The following is a 23932-nucleotide window of genomic DNA, read 5'->3' on the forward strand; positions in this document are numbered from 1 at the left end:
CGTCTCTATATGAATAAAATATTTTCGACGGGACGTAAAATATATGATCAATCAATAATTCATCCAATCAATACTATCCCCCCCCCCCTTGATTTTCTTGCGGCGATAATTTCAACGAAATGTGTGGATTCCCTGTCTATCCCGTCCCAAGTTCGGTTTTTGTAATCCTTTCACGATTTTTTCTAAGCTTTAGAGATTGGCATCATTATACCAGAAGAAAGCCAATCTATTTAGCGTGCTGAGAATGATTATTTGGATGTTTCAGAGTGTTGAGTGGATTGTGCTAAAGGCACCTGAAGTATGGGTATTACTACCGTCCCCCTTTTTAAATATTTTTGGTGGCAATAATTTCTCTGAAATGTGTGATATCCTGCTCTATCTCATCCCTCTTTCGCGCTTTTTCTAAGCTTAGGGATTCGTCTTCTATCGGTATAATAAAATACACATGTATTTTATTGTCAATAAGTACTCAAAGACCGATTGTGTTTAATCAAAACAAGCCTAGATAGCCAAAATTATTGCTCGGAAGAAAATGGTGTCACGTTAGATGTCCATTGGAGGGCAGATATAATTATCGTTATATTGATGCCAATATACATAAACGACAAGTAGATATCGGCATGACACATTTAAAATGAGATGTCCAAAATGGGCACAATTTAATATAATAGCCAAATAAATCTCCATCAAGTAAATATTCAATGGTGAGACAATGACAAAAAAATAAACATTATACATACATTTTCTACTATTCATTATCGATTAATATAAAAAAAACTTACCCATCCTCCTCCTTTCATGAAAATCTAAAAAACAAACAAAACGATATATAAACAATACCAAAGTCAATAGGGTAATTTCGAATTATTCCATTCTCTGCATATTTTGTGTTCTAGAATCTATCTAAGGCATGTGATTTGGCGATTTAGGCATGCTTTTTTCGGTTTAGCTAAGAATTAGACGATTCCGTTCATTCATTTTCATCCCTGGTTTTGATACCTACATTCAAAACCAATATTATTGCTGTGTGGCAGAGGGATGCAATACGGATTTCCGGAAGAGGGGGAACCCGACACATAGCATCGTACTTAAGGGAAGGGTGGTTTAGACGGAGAAGATGTCTTCACAACATGTGTCTTAAATAATTGACAAGAATAAATAAAAACAAACTAACCCTAAATCTAGATATTTAAAACGGCGAGTGCCTGTGAGCCAAACAGGCGACGCTCTACAGCACAAGATGACTGTACACCGTCAACAAAAAAGGGAAGTAAAATGTACCCAAGTCAGTAAACATATTAGAAACTGTGACAAAAATCTCAGTCCGAACTTTACATTTTTTTTCCTTTTTACAAATTCCTGAGATATACTACGGAAATGGAGATTGAAACTAAAGAGAAATTGCTTATCTGAGGATAAAAACTTGCATATAACGCTCCTAAAAATGCGGAAGTATATAATTTTGGAAATATTTTCACACATTATAAAACTGTTTTATTTGATCGTTAACACACTGGTCAAGAGTCAACTGTTATCTAAACGAACTCGTCAGTCATATATAGCTTGTCATTACTATTGTTTTTATTGTATATTTTATACCTTGAACAGATCACAAGTCAGCTGTGTTTTCCATGTAATACTTCATTTAAGAAATGACGATCACTTTTGAGCTGTTCATGGTCACTATGAACGGATTTGGATTTGAGGCAAATTCTGTGAATCGCGCTAGTGATGTTCATTTCTTATAATTAAATTCATTTACTAAAACACCGTTTGTTTACATTGCTTCTATTTTCTTGCATAAAACGAACTCCTAGCTTCTGTCACAGTACGTCAACACATAGACATGACGTCACATTTCGTCTCACCCTGACTTTTATCAACATTGCAAGGTGCACTGTAATTTGGAGGTAGGAGACCGCAAAATTGGGATTATAATTCACGTTAATTTACAATCTTAGTCCAAAGGTGTGACTTGTGAGATCTTTGTAACAGATGTTCTATTTTTTTTTTAAATCATCACACTCTCTTTATCGCGTCCTTATATATATATATATATATATATATATATATATATATGACTCCAAAGTGCGATGGGACTCTAAAGTGCGATGGTCACGCCAAACCCTGATGGTCTGCACCAAACCCCGATGTTGTGATACGACAAAGTGCGATGACCCACACTCATGCGCCAAAGTGCGATGGTCTAACACGCCAAAGTGCGACGGTGTGACACGCCGAAATCCATTGGTTTCTAAATGACACAGTGTTGTGGTACAGACGGTACCAACCGCGTTTTGTATCACTAAAAGATCAGTCCAAAATCCATGCATAAAAATAAGAAGTTCGACTTATTTCATTACCATCTAGTTGTCGTGTTATCAACCACAAATTGTCCAACGCAATATTGTATAGAATGTTTTGCATTATAGCATAACCACAGGATTTTATTACCTGTACATCACAAGTAATAAATGATCATGACTTAAAGAATGTCTGGACGAAGTAGAGAGTTCGACAACAAATGTACTTTGCCGTTCTCATTATCCTCAACCTTGTATACTGGTCTTGGCGTTGCTGTCGTCTGTTGCATTTCTTCCGTTTTATTTCGAAAGAGGTAAAACATGAGGTCACAATGACGTGACATCACAAACGTTACTGAACTCCACACCATCGGATTTTGGGGTGGCTGACGCACGTTGGCGCCTGTAACGTTAACAATCAATCACACTTTGGCGTGACCATCGCACTTCGGAGTGACCATCGCACTTTTGAGTCTTATATATATATATAAAATTATTATTATGATAAGTTATTATTACATTTAAAGTTATCATTATGGACACTACTACCCCTCCCCCGACCGGTCGCGGAAGCTCAGTGGTAGAGCGTTCGCTTCGTAACCAGGAGGTCGTGAGTTCAAGCACCGTTCAAGCGTCAAACCTAAGACGTTCAAATTGGTAGTGATTGCTCCTTCGCCAAACCCTCGACATCTTGAAATGAATAGAAGTGAGAATCACGGGTCTTTTGGATGTGACCTTATAAACGGAGATACCGTGCGGATCCGGGTTAGAATAGGTCCTCAGTACACCATTGCTTGTCGTTAGAGGTGATTAAATGGACCGGTCGTTCGGATGAGATCGCAAAAACCGAGATCCTGTGTCACAGCAGGTGTGGCACGATAAAGATCCCTTCACCAGCAGTGGTGACGTCTCCATATGAGTGAAATATTTTCGAGAGGGACGTTAAACAATATACAATAAATCAATATAAACGGAGATCCCTTGTCGTACATGTTGTAGGTGTTGACCTGAACCCTAAGGATAGGTCTAAATTCGTGATACTCCACCTAAAGCTGGTGACGTCTGAATATGATTAAAATTTCTCGACGGGACGTAAAATATATGATCAATCAATAATTCATCCAATCAATACTAGCCCCCTCCCCCCTTTGTTTTCTTGCGGCGATAATTTCAACGAAATGTGTGGATTCCCTGTCTATCCAATCCCAAGTTCGATTTCTGTAATCGTTTCACGCTTTTTTGTAAGCTTTAGAGATTGGCATTATTATACCAGAAGAAAGCCAATCTATTTAGCGTGGTGAGAATGATTGTTTGGATGGTTCAGAGTGTTGAGTGCATTATGCCACAGACAACTGAAGCATGCATGTTACTACACCCCTTTTTTAATAATTGTTTTTTGGTGGCAATAATTTCTCTGAAATGTGTGAATTCCTGGTCTATCTCATCCCTCTTTCGATTCACGTACCATCGTACTTAAGGGAAGGGTGGATTAGGCGGAGAAGATGTCTTCACAACATTTGTCTTGAATTATTGACAAGAATAAATAAAAACAAATAACCCTAAACATAGATATTTAAAACGGCGAGTGTCTGTGAGCCAAACAGGCGACACTGTACAGCACAGGATGACTGTATACCGTCAACAAATAAGGGAAACAAAATGTACCCAAGTCAGTAAACACATTAGAAATTGTGCCAAAAATCTAAGTCCGAACTTTACCATTTTTTCCCTTCTACGAATTATTGAGAGATATTACGGAAATGGAGATTCAAACTAAAGAGAAATTGCTTATTTGAGGATAAAAGCTTGCATTTAACTCTCCATAAAATGCAGAAGTATGTAATTTAAAAATATTTTCACACATTATGAAATTGTTATTTTGTTGGTTTTTTTTTTATTGTTAACACACTGGTCAAGAGTCAACTGTTATCTAAACGAATTTGTTAGTCACATATAACTTGTCATTACTATTTGTTCATATTGTATATTTTATATCTTGCACAGATCAAACGTTGGCAGTGTTTTCCCTGTAATACTTAATAACGTTGTATCATGACTTCAAAATGATCTTTTTTAAAGCTTGAAAATACAATTCGGCGTTTTTGACGTCATAGTTAAATCTATAATGTGTAACTAAGCAGTATTGTCATAACTCTTGAAGATTGAATATGAAACCGGTTACGTTATGTTTGACGTATATACCTTTTAAAATTTAAAGGGGGCAGTAGCGTATCGATTGTATTGCTTCATGTTTTTCCCCAAACACCGATATGTTGGATCATAGGGAAAACATAGGGATTCACATGTATTCTTACCATTCACTTCTGATGCCATAAAAAGTCGGGGGGTGGGGCTGTGTCACGAAAGACATCTTTATTTGTAAATGAATGTGATGTGGCGATTTTTACAATATAGTTATCTCTCTTTGTTCAGCTACACTTTGTTATGGAGGGTATTTTCCACATCTATTTTTAGGAATAAACAACCTTGTCAAACTTGTGTAAATATAAATAATTCCAGATTTTATATTTTATATATATTTCATTTTTCAAGTAATTGTGAGAAATGAAAGTATGTTTGACGTTTAATGTATTTTAGTAATTTTTGATAAATTCCAAGTTGATTTCCGGTCGTCACGTGATATAATTGAATGAGATTTCACGAAATTTGATGACGAATTGTTGTGACGAGCGCTGATAGCACTGTAAGTTGTTTCCAACATTATGAGTTTATATTTTCAATGTGCATTACTACAAGTGAAAATACTATATGGTGATTTAAGGTTGTAATGTTACTTTTGATGAAATAATTTATTTTCAATGCTTAAGTTAGGAAACAGAGAACATTCAGTGTGCAGTCATGTTTGTTTATTTAACATTCCCGCACTGTGTAATTTACTAAGATGTTTAATGATCAGTTATGATATATCTAAGTATGTTTAAACTATGTGCAAAGGTGTGCTTGATCCTCAGTTTGTGGTTACACTGCTAATTTATTTTTTGCTAGGTTGTATACCAGTATGTTGCCCTGTATTTGTTGAGTACTAGACTTGCATATTTTGCATATTTGGCCCTATTTGGGGTAAATCTTTACTATTTGCAATAATGTGCCATACATGTGTTATAAATGTTAATTACATTGGTACATAGAGTGGTGATAATCTTTAGTTTATAAATAAAGATTGATCAAGGTCAGTCAGTTTATCATGATTATTCATATGATATGTGAATCTCTTTTTTGTACATGTAAATTAATGTTATTTTCTTTTTCTCATTTTTTATTATACAGCACACTGTCAATTTTTGCCATATATATCATAATATTACATATATTTGAAACTAAATCAATAATTTGATAAACTGTGTAAACTTGGTTATCACAATTGGCGTCGTGGACAAGATTGAAAAAAATGAAGGGAGTGGATGGTCGGTTCTTTATCTGCAACATCAGGATAAATGTATTTTACATACAGAACCGCAATTTCTTTCTTTGGATGATCAACTAGACGTTCACATTCAAAAATATCCAACAGAAATTTCCAGTGAAAAATGTGATTCTTGCGAAAAATGTGAATCTAGTGAAGAATTAGAATCTGGTGAATTCAGTGGAAATTTAGAAAATTCTGAAGGAGATGTGACAAAAAAGCAGGAAAGCACATTCCAATGCGCAGATCGGTAAGGACGACAGCAGGCAAACATTCAAATCCAAATAAGATTCCGAAATCTGTTCTGGAAACACAGAAAATCTTCGTGTAATATGTGACTATAAATGTGTAGTATGTAAAACGTTGCTAAGATTTTAAAAATCAACCTGGTGAATTTGTATTACAAAAGTCATGAGAGGACACGTCCAATTTTTTAACAAAGATAGAAGGTAATCTATTCCCTTGAATGTGGATATCCCTGCCCTCAGATCAGCAAGTAAAGGAGAGGGCGTCCAAATCACTTTTGGTGCCGTAACTATGAGTTCGAATCTTAAGGTTGTCCGCGGCGGACACAGACGCACAATTACAAGAATAGTCAACAAATACGAGGAAATCGAAATGTACAGATATTGACGAAATCACCGCAACCATCAAGACACTACATCGGAAACAGGAACTGTTGTCCAAATTAAACAGTGAAATTATCGAGACCACAACGGAAGAAGAGATCGACAACGAAATAAAAGAAACAGACAAGTATGATTTGATTATTCAGAAAACTATTTCAAAATTAACAAGATTGTCAAAATCATCGCTTAATCCAAACGCTCCAGTCTTCATGCCTGCAAATTCGAATCTTTATCCAGATAGTTCAAGGAGTTCATCATCATCTGGAATTCACCACTCTTCAAGTTTTCACAAACTGCCGAAGCTAACTATTACTAAATTCGACGGGAATCTGTTAAACTGGTAGTCGTTTTGGGATTCGTTTGATGGACCTATAGACAAAAATGACTTGTTAACAAACGCACAGAAGTTCAATTATTTGAAATCTCATTTAATTGGTGAAGCAAGTCAGTGTATTGCTGGGTTACAGATAGCAAATGCAAATTATCCAACTGCAATTCACTTGTTAAAGGAAAGATTCGGACCAGAACACAGACTTATAAATACGTTCATGAAAAATCTCGCCGAACTGCCCGCTCCTGTGTCAAATACGGAAAGTTTGAAATCATTTTATGATAAAATGGAAAGCTATGTCCGTGGATTAGATTCACTGGGAAAATACCCAAACAGTTAAGGATCAATATTGGTACCAATTATACTTGGTAAACTACCTCCGGTATTGAGACGCAACATAACACGTGATAACGGGGGAGACGACTGGCATTTTCAGACTCTACGGAAAGCCATACTCCGAGAGTTTACTGTCCAGGATGCTTACTGTTCATCTACTAGTAGTGTGTCCGATCATTTCATGCCTACATCAGCATTTGTGACGAAAATACATCGCGCGCCTGTTCCGAACAAGAGGAGAAATAAAATCACATCAAATCCATTTGTGTTTTGCGGTGACATCCATGCACCTGCATCATGCAGTAAAGTGACCGATGTCAACGAGCGAAAGGCAATAATTAAAGAGAAAGGCCTTTGTTTTAACTGTTTTGCGAAACATCGTGTTTCTGATTGTAAATAGAAAAACGCATGTAAAAAATGTGAACGAAAACACCAGACGAGTATATGCTATGTGAAAGAAGGAAATTACGCCAGGGTTTCAGAAAATAACCCGAGTACGAAAACTGCGGCCATATACGCGCCTACAGAAATGTCGTCACAAGTTTTATCGAAAACTACAGTGGGCCCGAATTCTAAAGGTTCTACTAGTCTTACGGAAAGGAAATCCGATAATGATACCACGGCAATGCACGCTACATCGGAGGTGTCGCCACCTGAAGTTTTATTGAAAACTGCAGTTGCTCCGGTCTCTAACGGTGACGGAAATTGTTACGAATGTAACATTTTATTCGATGAAGGAGCACAGAGGACATTTATTTGCCAAAGATTCGCAAACACGTTGGATTATATATCGTTAGGAGTCGAGGAACTTCACATAACTGGATTCGGTGGTAAGAAGCTAGTCAGACATGTGGAGAAAATTCGTATTGATGTACATACTCAAGACCACCACATCATTAATATGGAAACTGTTATTGTACCGGAAATAGCAGCTCCGATTGAAATGTGTATGAAGGACGTTTGCAAGCTACCGTACATCAGGAATTTGAAGTTAGCACACCGTATACCTGTCAACGACAAATTCGAAGTTCACTTATTAATCAGCACGGATTACTATTTGCCAGGCTTTAAAACACCTCCTGTCAAAGTTATAACCTTTTACAGCGCAGTATACGATAATTATCTCCCTTTGAAAAAAATCTTTATTGTGATATTTTTGACACTTTTTCAGTAATATTTCATAAAATATTAGTGTTTGATTTACAACAATGACATGCCTCATGATGCTGAATGGTTAAAATATTTGTTTCAAATTTAACATTGTTTCATTGATGGAATATAGTTGTATTGTATTTTGGGTTAATTCTAAAAATAGCCTAACTTTGAGAAATCGAAAAAAAATACCCGTTTTGAATTTTTTATATTTTGTATTATAAAACCTATTCAAACTTTTGGTCATAGTATTTCAAATTTCCTATGCTGCATTTTTTAGGAAGTAAGACCTGAAAAATCAAAAAATCACAAAAAATTCAAATTTGAAAATTGAAGAAACCACCTATTTTAGACTGCTTGACATTGAAAGAAATGGGTTTTTAATGCTATCCAATGAACAAATATGGTGAGAAATGACATTCTGTTGCCATGGCAACAGGGTTATTTTTTTTTAAATTTTGATATATATGTTTCATTAACGTATTTAATAAGAAACATTTAAAGTAAGTGTGAGCATATTCTGTGACAACCCATTTCTCAGTACCTTAGTAATTCTTCGATCATTACATGGAATTATTATTAAAATAAACAATTGGGTGTTATACACTTGGTTTAGATATCATAAAATATAAATATTTTCTTTCATGAAACGACAAATTATGGCATCAAATCGTGAATCTTTCAGAACATGATATACCCACGAACGTTTTTTTTTTCTAGTCGGCCTATGTGGCTACATGTTTATACTGAATGCATGATCGTTAAGGTCATCCTGCAAAAAGAGATCCAGTGCATCTTCTTCATCTGACATCAGGTCCTTTTCAAGATGTAAAATACATTACAAGCGTTTGCTGTGTTGTTTTCGTTGAAACGGAAACACGTGTGTTGTGCATGCACACTTTCAGAAAACTCCGCGGCCGCGATCCGGATCACGGGAAAAAAGTATATAAAATATGCAGACTGGGTTTTTTTTTTGGGGGGGGGTGTTGTTGTTGTTGTTGTTTTTTCTATGTTTGGCAGACAAAAAATATTACTATTCCGAACAAATATTACATAACGTTTATATCTGAATTTGAAGTATTTCATTTATTTTTTTTTAAATTCACTCTACCAATGTAACATTCTCATTAGGTGTTTTTATGTAATTACAAGTAGGTGGTGTAACTGTTATTCACCAATAATGATTTTATACTTTTTTTAAAAAGCAGAGAATACCTGGCTAATTATTTCATACATATGTGTATATTGTTTTAGTGTATCAAAAAGTATTCAATTACCAATAGAGGACATACAAATATTTTTCACTACTTAATTGTGCGACTCGCGTCGATCGCTTTCAGCGACGACGTTTTGTCGCTAATTTTAAAAAAACCGCGCAGTATGTCCCAATTTTATTTTATCGTAATATAAAAATTACCATGAATTATAAAACGAATAAGGACCCATCAAAATGAAAATTTCCTCTACTTTTACAGGCTGTGTTTACTTTTCCCTATTTCCATATATAAATATTGGTAAAATGCCGATCTGTTTAAACATTGAGAAATAAAATCGTAAGAAAGCGTACATGTGCAAAAATTGCTATTTTCTTATAATGTTGTGAGGCATTAAAAATAATTTTTATATGTGCTAAACGCAGGGAATACATGCTTTTCAAAAATATAAAAAATAGTGCATTCATACGGGAAATAAAAAAAATCGAATTTATTTCCCCCCCCCCCCTCATTCCACGTGCCTGAATTTGAAGTAAACAATTCCAGAGAAAATACACATGCATATTAAAACACTAACAGATGTATGCAAGGTGAAGATAACGAACAGTGATCAATCTCATAACTCCTATAATGTAAAACTTATACGGTACCAGTTTTGATGCACCAGATGCGCATTTCGACAAATAATGTCTCTTCAGTGATGCTCAACCGAAATGTCTGAAATCCGAAATAACTATGAAGTTTTAGAGCTAAATATAGCCAAAATCAGCGTGCCAAAAAAAAAAAGTGGAGCCAAATTCCTCTAAAGATAAGAGCTATGCATGAGGGAGATAATCCTTAATTTTGAAATGAATTTCTAAATTTTATAACAGCAATTAAATATACATCCGTATTTTCAAGCTAGTAACGAAGTACTTAGCTACTGGGCTATAGAGACCATCGGGGACTAACAGTCCACCAGCAGAGGCCTCGACCCAGGAGAGTTGGTCAAACACGGACCCCTGGACACACCATAGGTGGGATCAGGTGCTTAGGAGGAGTAAGCATCCCCTGTTGACCGGTCACACCCGCCGTGAGCCCTATATCCTGATCAGGTAAACGGAGTTATCCGCAGTCAAAATCAGTGTGCCAAGAACGGCTTAACAATCGGTATGAAACACGTCAGACAGCATTTGACCAAATGCGAAGTTGTACTGACGAGCTAGATCGCTATAGAATTTGCGAAATGCTGACTTCAATCGAGACTGTTGAAACCCCTGTACCATCAACTTATTTGTCAGTAGCTTACCTCGATTTAAAAACTGACTATACGCTGAACAAGCTCTTGCATATCGAATCAGTTGAGATATATAAACAACATATGCAGGTGATAATGGAATATTGCTACATAAATATGGGAAGTTGACGATGGAGAACCTGAAATCATCCCGTTTGTCATACAGCTATCTGCACTTGGAGAATTTGCCAGGCGTGTGACAAAGAGAAAGTCACTTCTTAGAATAGGTCCTCAGTACCCCTTACTTGTCGTAAGAAGTGACTAATGAGGGCGGGTATTTTCGGATGAGACCCCGTGCCACAGCACAATAAAAATCCCTCCCTGCTCAAAGGCACCGAGCATAGGCGTAAATTTTGCAGCCTTTCACCAGCAATGATCACGTCTCCATATGAGTGAAACATTCTCAAGCTGGACGTTAACAACTACTACTTACACTAAATGTCTTGAGCCAGGATTGAGATATTTACAAAATAAAATTCTTTTAATTTTAAAAATACATAAGGACATCTTTACACCAGGCGGCATACTTAAGGTATGTAATAAAAGTATGTTGGAACAAAGCGTTGCAATTCACGCCTTCATATATTAAAAAAATGATATATATTTCTTATATTTACATTTTACTTCATATCTGTAGAAATTCCCAGGTGTTAAAATAGACATCCTGTATTTATCAAGATTCATACACTCACTGGTCACAACTACATCGTATTTATGAGAAAATGGCTATCATTACAATTTGTAGAGATATCAAAGGCAAAAACACTAAAAATGTAAATATACATACAATTTTATTTTAGATCAGTGCGTTACTCTAGCTATTTGAGGAATACAAGATATATATATATATATATATATATATATATATATATATATATATATATATATATGAATATTGTACTTCGAGAGTAGGTAAAGCATCATATAAACCGATGTCTAATTGTTTTATCATTCTACTGAATAATTTTCAAAACATCGAAACTAGTTATTAAATCCTAGAAACAAACTACACCGGGTCCGTCATCTTTGTATACGGCTAAACGCAAAACTTAGTCGAAAGTGATTAGAGACGTGCGGTTGTCATAGATTCCTATGATCGTTACTCCGGTTCGTCATAGAGGTAGTTAGTCAAGTCTCCATTTCCCTACAATTATTGCAAGATAGTCGGAGTAGAAAGTTTGCATTGAGTTACCAAAAAAAATAATCATATTAATTTTTGAAATTCTCTATTCATTTTTGGCCCGATATTGAAGAAATCAAATTCACCGGAGAAATCGCATTCACCTCGAATGCACGTAACGTTTTAACTTTCCTCAATTGTTCGATTTTGGCCAATTGGAAAGCATGGGATTTTATAATCATTTAAGATAACGGAAAGAAATAAAGAAAAAGAAATCCAAAAGTTGAAATTGGTTCTCTATTTTTCAGAGATCCTTTTGGGAAAATGTACAATGTGCATTAAATGATTATGCTTGAATATACTTGTATAAATGTTACAGCTTTGAGAACAACTCTTTGCTGAGTGCTGATCACGTCACTGTTTTATAAGCAATGCCACTGGTGTGCTATTTTCTCACCAACTCTTGATTGGTTGGTTGTTTTATGTCTCATCGAGAATTTTCACACACGTCACCACACCAGCTGTAGGTGAAGTATCGCAAAGTTAGACTTTATGGTTAGCACACAGGGCCATGGCAGTGAGAGTTCTTTAACGTACCAACATGCAGCATCACCGTTTTAAAGTCATATTCGAAAGACCAGCCGTGATTCTCACCTTTAGATGCCGCGGGTTTGGCAATTTTAAGACCAATCAGTTATCCATGTTTATGTCTTAGGGCTGATGTGGCCATGGCTCGAACTCACAACCTCTCGGTTATAAAGCGAACACTCTACCACTGAGCTACCACAACCGGTCCAACCCTTGGATGCAAGGTGAAGATAACGAACAGTGAACAATCTCATAACTCCTACAAGCAATACAAAATAGATAGTTGGGCAAACACGGACCCCCGGACACACCAGAGGTGGGATCAGGTGCCTAGGAGGAGTAAGCATCCCCTGTCGACCGGTCACACCCGCCGTGAGCCCCATATCCTGATCAGGTAAACGGAGTTATCCGCAGTCAAATCAGTGTGCCAAGAACGGCTTAACAATCGGTATGAAACACGTCAGACAGCATTTGACCCAATGCGAGGTTGTATTGACGAACTAGATCGTTATAACGACCATAAAATTTGCGAAATGCTAACTTCAATCGAGACTGTTGAAATCCCTGTACCATCAACTTGTTTGTCAGTAGCTTACCTCGATCTGTGCAAATCCAACTTCATTTTACCATTGTTTTCGTTTTGACCGCATGTAAAGAAGCTACGCGAAATGCATACATTACACAAAGATTCAGAAAATAAAATAAATCAAGAATGAAGAATCATTTCTTTCACCTGGGATAAAATCAAATAGTTTACATTCCATACGTTATGATATAACGTGATTATAGATGCATTAATTAAGCATATTAGATAAAAAACCAAAAAAATCACACACACACACACAAATTAAGAAAAAGTTTCAGTTTTTGATAGTTTATGAGATGCATGACTGTACATTTATACCTCGAGACTATTCACAGTGCGTTTAGTGTTCAGAGGCTCGGGGTATCTGCATTTAATATACTTTCAAAAACTGAAATATATTTCTTATATTCAAAACCCTCCTGTTCCAGGAAGAATTAAGGAAAAATGTAGTGGATCTTTAATAGTAATATTTATGCCTATAACAAGAAGGCATTCAAGATCGTAACTAAGTTAGATTTCTTTCTAGGTCTATTGAACGTACTGTATGAATGGACGCTTAGTGCTATTCCTACTTCGAGCTCGCATAGACGTATGTTCAACTTAGTAGCACTACGTGCACGTACATGTATCGAACATTACGTAGCTGCTAGTATCTTGAACGTAACCTAGGTTACATGCATTGTTCAGTTATGTTTTTTTTTCTGCAGAAGGTTAACTTGTTCCCTCGTTCTAAAACGAGGTAAATCTTGTGATATTAAAACCATTGCAGGTGTATACTGCAAGTTTCTGGAATATTCTGCAAAGTATCATCAGTTTGGTAATATTGGTTTGAACATATTTTTATTGTAATATAATTATAAACGGATCGGAAAATATCCATGCAACTTTTTACTTCTGTTAACCTTGGCTCGGTTTTTCACACAGGATTTCAGATGCATTTTGATACTTAGACGCTGGGGATAATGTTTTGCTTCTCAACATGCGAGTTTGACCTTAAATTGCTTGTGAATTATGACCTCAAACACTCTAAGGTGTTATTACTTTTCACAACAGTGTTCATTAAGATTTGACGTGATAGAAAACATCATAGTTGATGCAATTTTAAAAGTGGATTTTAAAGACTTTAAAAATATGTTCATTTTGCAGAGGAAATTCAGATTACTGTTTCTAAATGTTCTTGCAATTGCTATTTATTTGATATTATAATAACATATATTTGAAGAAAATATGTGTGTTTCGAAAAAGATATTCGGCGAATTTCATTTGTTGAACTCTTCCTTCACAGTACACAATTTTGGGTGTTATTGTATAGTGACAGAGAAAATTCGGATTAATCAAGAAATTCATAAAAGTCTATTTAATTCGTAGTTCACAACGAAATATTCTAACAGCAAAATAATTCTCTTAAAGTATATCAAAGATAAAACATGTATTGAATTTGTATGCTATAACGAATAACCTAATTAATCCAAAGGAGAAGGTAAACTAAGGGTCAATTTTGGCCTATTTTCAGAAGTTGGTAAGTTTATGCCCTAATACTAAATAGGGTATGTACTTTATATATATAGTAATTATATCCATGTATTACGTATATTTTTTGTGATATGAAGTAGCAAAGTTGGCATGTTTTGCGAGTGCAAGATTTAACGTTGCGCCTTTAACCTGTGTGTGATGACGTTTTCTCAATTCTTACACAGAAAAAAAAAATAGTTCAATATACCTTGTTAATTAAAATGTTTTGGATAATTTTTAAAAAGTTAATTAACACACACACAAAATTCTTTTCAATAACATCATACAAATATCATATTCAAACTCTATTACAATTAACGTGTATTTGAATTGTGATATGAAGTAGAAAAGTTGTCATGTTTTGCCAGTGCAAGATTTAAGGTTGCGTCTTCTATCCGTGTCTGATGACGTTTTCTTATTTCTTATACAGAAAGAATAGTTTAATATACCTTGTTAATTAAAATCCTTTGGATAATTTTTAAGAATTTGTTGATACACACATACAAAAATTCTTTTCAATAACATTATAGAAATATCATAATAAAAAACTGTCTAAAAATAATGTGTATTTAAATCAATCATGACCATAGTCATCGAAATCCTTGTTTGAAAAGTTAGACTAAAGATGGTTAAATGTGAAGTAATTACGTGTATTCTATTGTAAACAAAAAACAAAAACTTTTAATGGTATGAGCTCTGGAAATCTACGAGATGTTTTTCTCAAACTCATGATTCCTATTCCATGCGTCCCGAATGAAATTATAATCTTTGTTTACCAAAACATCGAACAATTTTGTTTCAAAAACGCTCTTCAATACTCAGGCGTAGATGTATCTAATGAGGTACCGTTAGATATAGAATGATCACCGTCTCTTACTCAGTCTGATTAAAATTAAACCTCTCACTTCGCTGATATATGGACAGTCGCTCCCACGCAGCGTCTGTCCGTATCTTGAGCAAAGTGAGAGGTTTGATTTTAATCAGACTGTTTCTTATAGTTTTTAGAAGGAATATGGAAACATTTATAATTAGCTGTCGTTATTTTTAAATACATGTTCTGTATACATGTGTATGTATTTGAAAATATATGGATGCATTTTCGTCGTCCCCTATCTTTTATTCCCTCGTGTATTACATCTACCTATTCCCTACCATGAATATGACATCCATACTTGTCGTAAATACAATTTTGTAATACATATAATCACAGAATCTATCTTTCTATGTTTATCTTTGGTTGTACGTATCGCTATGTGTAGGACTATATTGTTTGTTTTTCAGAAGGCCCCGGGGAAGAATAATGCCTTGTATTAATAGGGCTGCCTTCTCTTCATAAAGCATTATTATTATAATAACTATAATATATTTTATCATTGTTCAAATTTTCATCAACGCAGTGTAAATAAATAAGGTGCTTATTAGTTTTTATGGTCTCTGTAGTCAAAAATATAAATGTAAATCATTTTAAGTATTATTACATTTAAAACGTTTTTTTAACTACAGTGTATATAAGCCTATATATATAGCTTTTTGAATAAAATTTTTAAAAAGAATTGAAACGATATTCATCTCTAAAACACAATAGAGTACGTTCTGGTAAATCCGACAAAACTCATTTCCGTTTTAATCAATTGTTCCTACAATGAAAAGTAAGTAATAAGAAAATTTTGAAGTACATATTTTGAAAGAGAAGATTTTCGAGCCTAAAATATAGTTTTGTTATGGTTGATAACGCTGAAATTCTCCATGCTCAGCGAAATAAAAGGTAGGCTTAAAGTCGGGGAATTCCGGAAAAGCATCGCGTAAATCCGAACAGTAGTGATATGACATGTAAAAATATTTCTCCCTTACCTTAAAAGCTTCAAGATGAAGATTTCGGATGGCTAAAACCCTTTTTTTTTCTCTTGATCATTTATGAATTATTATTTCTAATTCCCTATGTGATGGGTTAACTTTACTAAGTTGTTATCATTATAGTTGTTTTTCCTGAAATTGATTTATTCCTTTATCCTTTCTACGGATTAGGTTTTCTTCTATTAATCAAGAGCTAAGACGAAATTGATTTCTCTCCGTGTTTTGACAGTTTCTATTTTAATGATATATGCTGAATTAACACCTATGTGGATGAATAGTGTGTGCAATGAATATAGTGTGTACATTTTTGTTTGGAAAATACATTTCAGCTGACTTTTTAGCACTCTCAGCCGAAAATGTAAATAGTGCCTAAAGCACAGTGCATTGTGACGAAAAACAACTTGGCTGCGATTCAAATCACAATCTAGCCAGATTTGTGACGTCATTTTTACAATTTTACAGCGATTAAGTTACCATCTTGCGACTGTTGATAATAGTTTCTATTAGTTTTGGTACAATATAACACCAATTGTTAGTAAAACTAAAAAGATGAGATAAAATTGATTTGAATACAAAATAATGATTGCATTTATAAATGCATGTAAATATAAATCATATGAAAAAGCAATCTTTAATTTTATACGTATTTGTTAAATCTTATTAAGAAATTATCAATTTTATTAGGCCTATGTAGAATATTAGTAGCATACATGTACATGTATGCTTTTTTACAATTTTGAATATTTTAAGATGTCTCTATAAGTATGAAAGATAGGGATTGTTTTTCTTGATTTTATTACAGTACAATATTTGTATGCCTTTTCCCAGTATATACCCCCTTCTGTAACGTAAATGCCACATGTAAACGTTCACGTGGAGCATGTAAACATTAATATGGGAATACACCAAAACAATGCTGTTCATACTAATTTATCAAACTTAATTTTAAGATTATCTATTGAAATATGATCAATGTCCATGGGTTCCAGTTCAGTCCTTTTAGACCTTTACCCGGTCCATCCCAGCCTGTCCATGACCGCAATCGATTGAACTGCCATTCCTGAACACTGTATATGTCATTGAGACTGTTCACCCACATAGTTACTTATCTAGAAGACCTTTTACATGCTATTGATATAAATATAAATTTTGTTGGTCGAGAATTATTATCCTTGTCGTATTACAAACAATTTCAAATGAGTGTAGTTCATGTAACAAGCGATAATATTACAGTCAACTATATCACTATCGTTTCAGATAAAAACACCGAAAGAAATTGAAAATCCGAATTACATATATAATGATCACATAAATTAATAGAAATGTTATTATATTTCTTTATATCATATCTGTACTACACAAAAAGGTAACACGGCTTAATTTATGATTTGTCGCGCATATATGTAATCTTAGTATCAAATGTGTGTGATGCGTATTTTTTGTCCGGAAATGTCAGATTTTATAATTTCACCATGAACACAGGGAAGGCGATTGATGAAAGACCCTTTTTATTATTAATTGAAGTATTTCGTTTATCACACGCAAATATCATCCATCGCCTTGAATGTGCTCATATCATAATATTGACAAATGTAAGTAAAATTTTGAAGTTTTGGCTAAGAAATAGCGATCCATGTAAATTCGGGAGCGTATTATTCTACTATGTGACGTTTTGGCGCAATTTTGTTTCTATATTTGAAGTGAGGGTGTTGCCTCCAAGTGACTTCGATAGGTAAAAGTATGTCATCTTCTACTTTATTTTTCTTGATTTTACGATGCCAATTTCATATGCTAAGCGTACCTTCTCATTAAAATGGTTTCAACGACTTTTCCTTTGAAATACGAACACTTTGTATGATAATTTATAATATTTCCCGAAGTCAGAAATCATTAGATTTTTTATAAATGTTACTTTGATACATGTAGATTTGATTTATAATAACAAAAATTCTGTTGCAATTTTGTCACGGTTCGGCATTTATTGGGCTATTTTGACTGGACTATAAGTCAACTAAAAATAAAATAATACAAAAAATAAATGTATATAATTGTATGAATACATGTATTAGATCTTTTAGGCACTGTATTACATAATTTTGATTTTGTTTATTATACTTTTTGGTCGAATTATAACAGTCTGGCCCGTACAGCATGCATTGGCAAATGGGGGAATCTATAATATATATATATATATATATATATATATATATATATATATATATATATACACGACTCCAAAGTGCGATGTTCACGCCAAACCCTGATGGTCTGCACCAAACCCCGATGGTGTGACACGCCAAAGTGCAATGGCCCACGCTCATGCGCCAAAGTGCGATGGTCTAACAAGCCAAAGTGCGATGGTGTGATACGCCGAAATCTATTGGTTTCTAAATGACACAGCGTTGTGGTACAGACGGTAGCAACCACGTTTTGTATCACTAAAAGATCAATGCAAAATCCATGCATAAAAATAAGAAGTTCGACTTATTTCATTATCATCTAGTTGTCGTGTTATCAAACACAAAATTTTCCAACGCAATATCGTATATAATGTTTTGCATTATAACATAACCCCAGGATTTTATTACCTGTACGTTACAAGTAATAAATGATCATGAATTAAAGAATGTCTGGGCGAAGTAGAGAGTTCGACAACAAATGTACATTGACGTTCTCACTACCCTCAACCTTGTATACCTTGGCGTTGCTGTCGTCTGTGTTGCATTTCTTCCGTTTTATTTCGAAAGACGTAAAACATGACGTCACAATGACGTCACATCACAAACGTTACTGAACTCCACACCATCGGATTTTTCCGTGCGCATCGCACGTTGGGCCATTTATTATTATTATGAGTTATTATTAAATTTAAAGTTATCATTATGGACACTACTATCCTTCCCCCGACCGGTCGCAGTAGCTCAGTGGTAAATCGTTCGCTTCGTAACTAGGAGGTCAAGAGTTCAAGCACCGTTCATGCGTCAAACCTAAGACGTTGAAATGGGTAGTGATTGCTCCTTCGCCAAACCCTCGACATCTAGAAGTGAATAGAAGTGAGAATCACGGGTCTTTTGGATGTGACCTTATAAACGAAGATACCGTGCGGATCCGGGTTAGAATAGGTCCTCAGTACCACCTTGTTTGTCGTTAGAGGTGATTAATTGGGGCGGTCGTTCGGATGAGATCGCAAAAACCGAGGTCCCGTGTCACAGCAGGTGTGGCACGATAAAGATCCCTTCACCAGCAGTGGTGACGTCTCCATATGAGTGAAATATTTTCGAGAGGGACGTTAAACAATATACAATAAATCAATATAAACGGAGATGCCTTATCGTACATGTAGTAGGTGTTGACCTGAACCCTAAGGATAGGTCTAAATTCGTGATACTCCACCTAAATCTGGTGACGTCTCTATATGAATAAAATATTCTCGACGGGACGTAAAATATATGATCAATCAATAATTCATCCAATCAATGCTATCCCCCCCCCCTTGATTTTCTTGCGGCGATAATTTCAACGAAATGTGTGGATTTCCTGTCTATCCCATCCCAAGTTCGGTTTTTGTAATCCTTTCACGATTTTTTCTAAGCTTTAGAGATTGGCATCATTATACCAGAAGAAAGCCAATCTATTTAGCGTGCTGAGAATGATTATTTGGATGTTTCAGAGTGTTGAGTGGGTTGTGCTAAAGGCACCTGAAGTATGGGTATTACTACCGTCCCCCTTTTTAAATATTTTTGGTGGCAATAATTTCTCTGAAATGTGTGATATCCTGTTCTATCTCATCCCTCTTTCGCGCTTTTTCTAAGCTTAGGGATTCGTCTTCTATCGGTATAATAAAATACACATGTATTTTATTGTCAATAAGTACTCAAAGACCGATTGTGTTTAATCAAAACAAGCCTAGATAGCCAAAATTATTGCTCGGAAGAAAATGGTGTCACGTTAGATGTCCATTGGAGGGCAGATATAATTATCGTTCTATTGATGCCAATATACATAAACGACAAGTAGATATCGGCATGACACATTTAAAATGATATGCTCAAAATGGGCACAATTTAATATAATAGCCAAATAAATCTCCATCAAGTAAATATTCAATGGTGAGACAATGACAAAAAAAATAAACATTATACATACATTTTCTACTATTCATTATCGATTAATATAACAAAAACTTACGCCTCCTCCTCCATTCCTCTTCATCTAAAAAACAAACAAAACGATATATAAACAATACCAAAGTCAATAGGGTAATTTCGAGTTATTCCGTTCTCTGCATATTTTGTGTTCTAGAATCTACCTAAGGCATGTGATTTGGCGATTTAGGCATGTTTTTTTCGGTTTAGCTAAGAATTAGACGATTCCGTTCATTCATTTTCATCCCTGGTTCTGATACCTACATTCAAAACCAATATTATTGCTGTGTGGCAGAGGGATGCAATACGGATTTCCGGAAGAGGGGGAACCCGACACATAGCATCGTACTTAAGGGAAGGGTGGGTTAGGCGGAGAAGATGTCTTCACAACATGTGTCTTAAATAATTGACAAGAATAAATAAAAACAAACTAACCCTAAATATAGATATGTAAAACGGCGAGTGCCTGTGAGCCAAACAGGCGACGCTCTACAGCACAAGATGACTGTATACCGTCAACAAAAAAGGGAAGTAAAATGTACCCAAGTCAGTAAACATATTAGAAACTGTGACAAAAATCTCAGTCCGAACTTTACATTTTTTTTCCTTTTTACAAATTCCTGAGATATACTACAGAAATGGAGATTGAAACTAAAGAGAAATTGCTTATCTGAGGATAAAAGCTTGCATATAACGCTCCTAAAAATGCGGAAGTATATAATTTTGGAAATATTTTCACACATTATAAAACTGTTTTATTTGATCGTTAACACACTGGTCAAGAGTCAACTGTTATCTAAACGAACTCGTCAGTCATCTATAGCTTGTCATTACTATTGTTTTTATTGTATATTTTATACCTTGAACAGATCACAAGTCAGCTGTGTTTTCCATGTAATACTTCATTTAAGAAATGACGATCACTTTTGAGCTGTTCATGGTCAGTATGAACGGATTTGGATTTGAGGCAAATTCTGTGAATCGCGCTAGTGATGTTCATTTCTTATAATTAAATTCATTTACTAAAACACCGTTTGTTTACATTGCTTCTATTTTCTTGCATAAAACGAACTCCTAGCTTCTGTCACAGTACGTCAACACATAGACATGACGTCACATTTCGTCTCACCCTGACTTTTATCAACATTGCAAGGTGCACTGTAATTTGGAGGTAGGAGACCGCAAAATTGGGATTATAATTCACGTTAATTTACAATCTTAGTCCAAAGGTGTGACTTGCGAGATCTTTGTAACAGATGTTCTATTTTTTTTTTAAATCATCACGCTCTCTTTATCGCGTCCTTATATATATATATATATATATATATATATATATATATATATATATATATGACTCCAAAGTGCGATGGGACTTTAAAGTGCGATGGTCACGCCAAACCCTGATGGTATGCACCAAACCCCGATGGTGTGACACGACAAAGTGCGATGGCCCACACTCATGCGCCAAAGTGCGATGGTCTAACACGCCAAAGTGCGATGGTGTGACACGCCGAAATCCATTGGTTTCTAAATGACTCAGTGTTGTGGTACAGACGGTACCAACCGCGTTTTGTATCACTAAAAGATCAGTCCAAAATCCATGCATAAAAATAAGAAGTTCGACTTATTTCATTACCATCTAGTTGTCGTGTTATCAACCACAAATTGTCCAACGCAATATTGTATAGAATGTTTTGCATTATAGCATAACCGCAGGATTTTATTACCTGTACATCACAAGTAATAAATGATCATGACTTAAAGAATGTCTGGGCGAAGTAGAGAGTTCGACAACAAATGTACTTTGCCGTTCTCACTATCCTCAACCTTGTATACTGGTCTTGGCGTTGCTGTCGTCTGTTGCATTTCTTCCGTTTTATTTCGAAAGAGGTAAAACATGACGTCACAATGACGTGACATCACAAACGTTACTGAACTCTGCACCATCGGATTTTGGGGTGGTTGACGCACGTTGGCGCCTGTAACGTTAACAATCAATCACACTTTGGCGTGACCATCGCACTTCGGAGTGACCATCGCACTTTTGAGTCTTATATATATATAAAATTATTATTATTATAAGTTATTATTACATTTAAAGTTATCATTATGGACACTACTACCCCTCCCCCGACCGGTCGCGGAAGCTCAGTGGTAGAGCGTTCGCTTCGTAACCAGGAGGTCGTGAGTTCAAGCACCGTTCATGCGTCAAACCTAAGACGTTCAAATTGGTAGTGATTCCTCCTTCGCCAAACCCCCGACATCTTGAAATGAATAGAAGTGAGAATCACGGGTCTTTTAGATGTGACCTTATAAACGGAGATACCGTGCGGATCCGGGTTAGAATAGGTCCTCAGTACACCCTTGCTTGTCGTTAGAGGTGATTAAATGGACCGGTCGTTCGGATGAGATCGCAAAAACTGAGATCCTGTGTCACAGCAGGTGTGGCACGATAAACATCCCTCACCAGCAGTGGTGACGTCTCCATATGAGTGAAATATTTTCGAGAGGGACGTTAAACAATATACAATAAATCAATATAAACGGAGATCCCTTGTCGTACCTGTTGTAGGTGTTGACCTGAACCCTAAGGATAGGTCTAAATCCGTGATACTCCACCTAAAGCTGGTGACGTCTGAATATGATTAAAATTTCTCGACGGGACGTAAAATATATGATCAATCAATAATTCATCCAATCAATACTAGCCCCCTCCCCCCTTTGTTTTCTTGCGGCGATAATTTCAACGAAATGTGTGGATTCCCTGTCTATCCAATCCCAAGTTCGATTTCTGTAATCGTTTCACGCTTTTTTGTAAGCTTTAGAGATTGGCATTATTATACCAGAAGAAAGCCAATCTATTTAGCGTGGTGAGAATGATTGTTTGGATGTTTCAGAGTGTTGAGTGCATTGTGCCACAGACAACTGAAGCATGCATGTTACTACACCCCTTTTTTAATAATTGTTTTTTGGTGGCAATAATTTCTCTGAAATGTGTGAATTCCTGGTCTATCTCATCCCTCTTTCGATTCATGTAATCGATTAACGCTTTTTGTAAGCTTTAGAGATTGACCTTCTACCGGTATAATAAAATACACGTGTATTTTATTGTCAATAAGTATTCAAAGATCGATTGTGTTTAATCAAAATAAGTCTAGATGGCAAAAATTATTGCACGGAAGAAAATGGTGTCACGTTAGATGCCATGTAGAGGACATATATAATTATCGTGCTGTTGATGCCAATATACATAAACGAAAAGTAGATATCGACATGATATATGTAGAATGATATGCCCAAAGTTGGCACAATTAAATATAATAACCGAATAAATCTTCATCAAGTAAATATTCAATGATGAGACAATGACAAGAAAATAAACAGTATACATACATTTCTACTATTCGTTATCGATTAATATCACAAAAACTTACTCCTCATCAATTTCTCTATATCTAAAAA

The 23932-nt window shown here is 35.3% G+C and overlaps 2 protein-coding genes across 2 annotated transcripts in view; both read right to left on the reverse strand.

The window, feature by feature from the left end:
* Nucleotides 1–800, reverse strand: part of LOC125676198 (uncharacterized) — a 186765-nt gene extending 185965 nt beyond the window's left edge. The window contains exon 1 of the mRNA XM_056159181.1: nucleotides 783–800. Coding sequence (XP_056015156.1) covers nucleotides 783–786 — 4 coding nt within the window. The 5' untranslated portion in view covers nucleotides 787–800. The remainder of the gene's footprint in view (nucleotides 1–782) is intronic.
* A 5681-nt stretch (nucleotides 801–6481) lies between these two features.
* Nucleotides 6482–23932, reverse strand: part of LOC125673670 (uncharacterized) — an 82077-nt gene continuing 64626 nt past the window's right edge. The window contains exons 8-9 of the mRNA XM_056159213.1: nucleotides 20514–20537; nucleotides 6482–6725 (exon numbers count right to left, since the gene is read on the reverse strand). Of these exons, the coding sequence (XP_056015188.1) occupies nucleotides 6643–6725; nucleotides 20514–20537 (107 nt within the window). The 3' untranslated portion in view covers nucleotides 6482–6642. The remainder of the gene's footprint in view (nucleotides 6726–20513; nucleotides 20538–23932) is intronic.

This window comes from Ostrea edulis, chromosome 3, assembly GCF_947568905.1.
Source record: "Ostrea edulis chromosome 3, xbOstEdul1.1, whole genome shotgun sequence".
Lineage (NCBI taxonomy): Eukaryota > Metazoa > Mollusca > Bivalvia > Ostreida > Ostreidae > Ostrea > Ostrea edulis.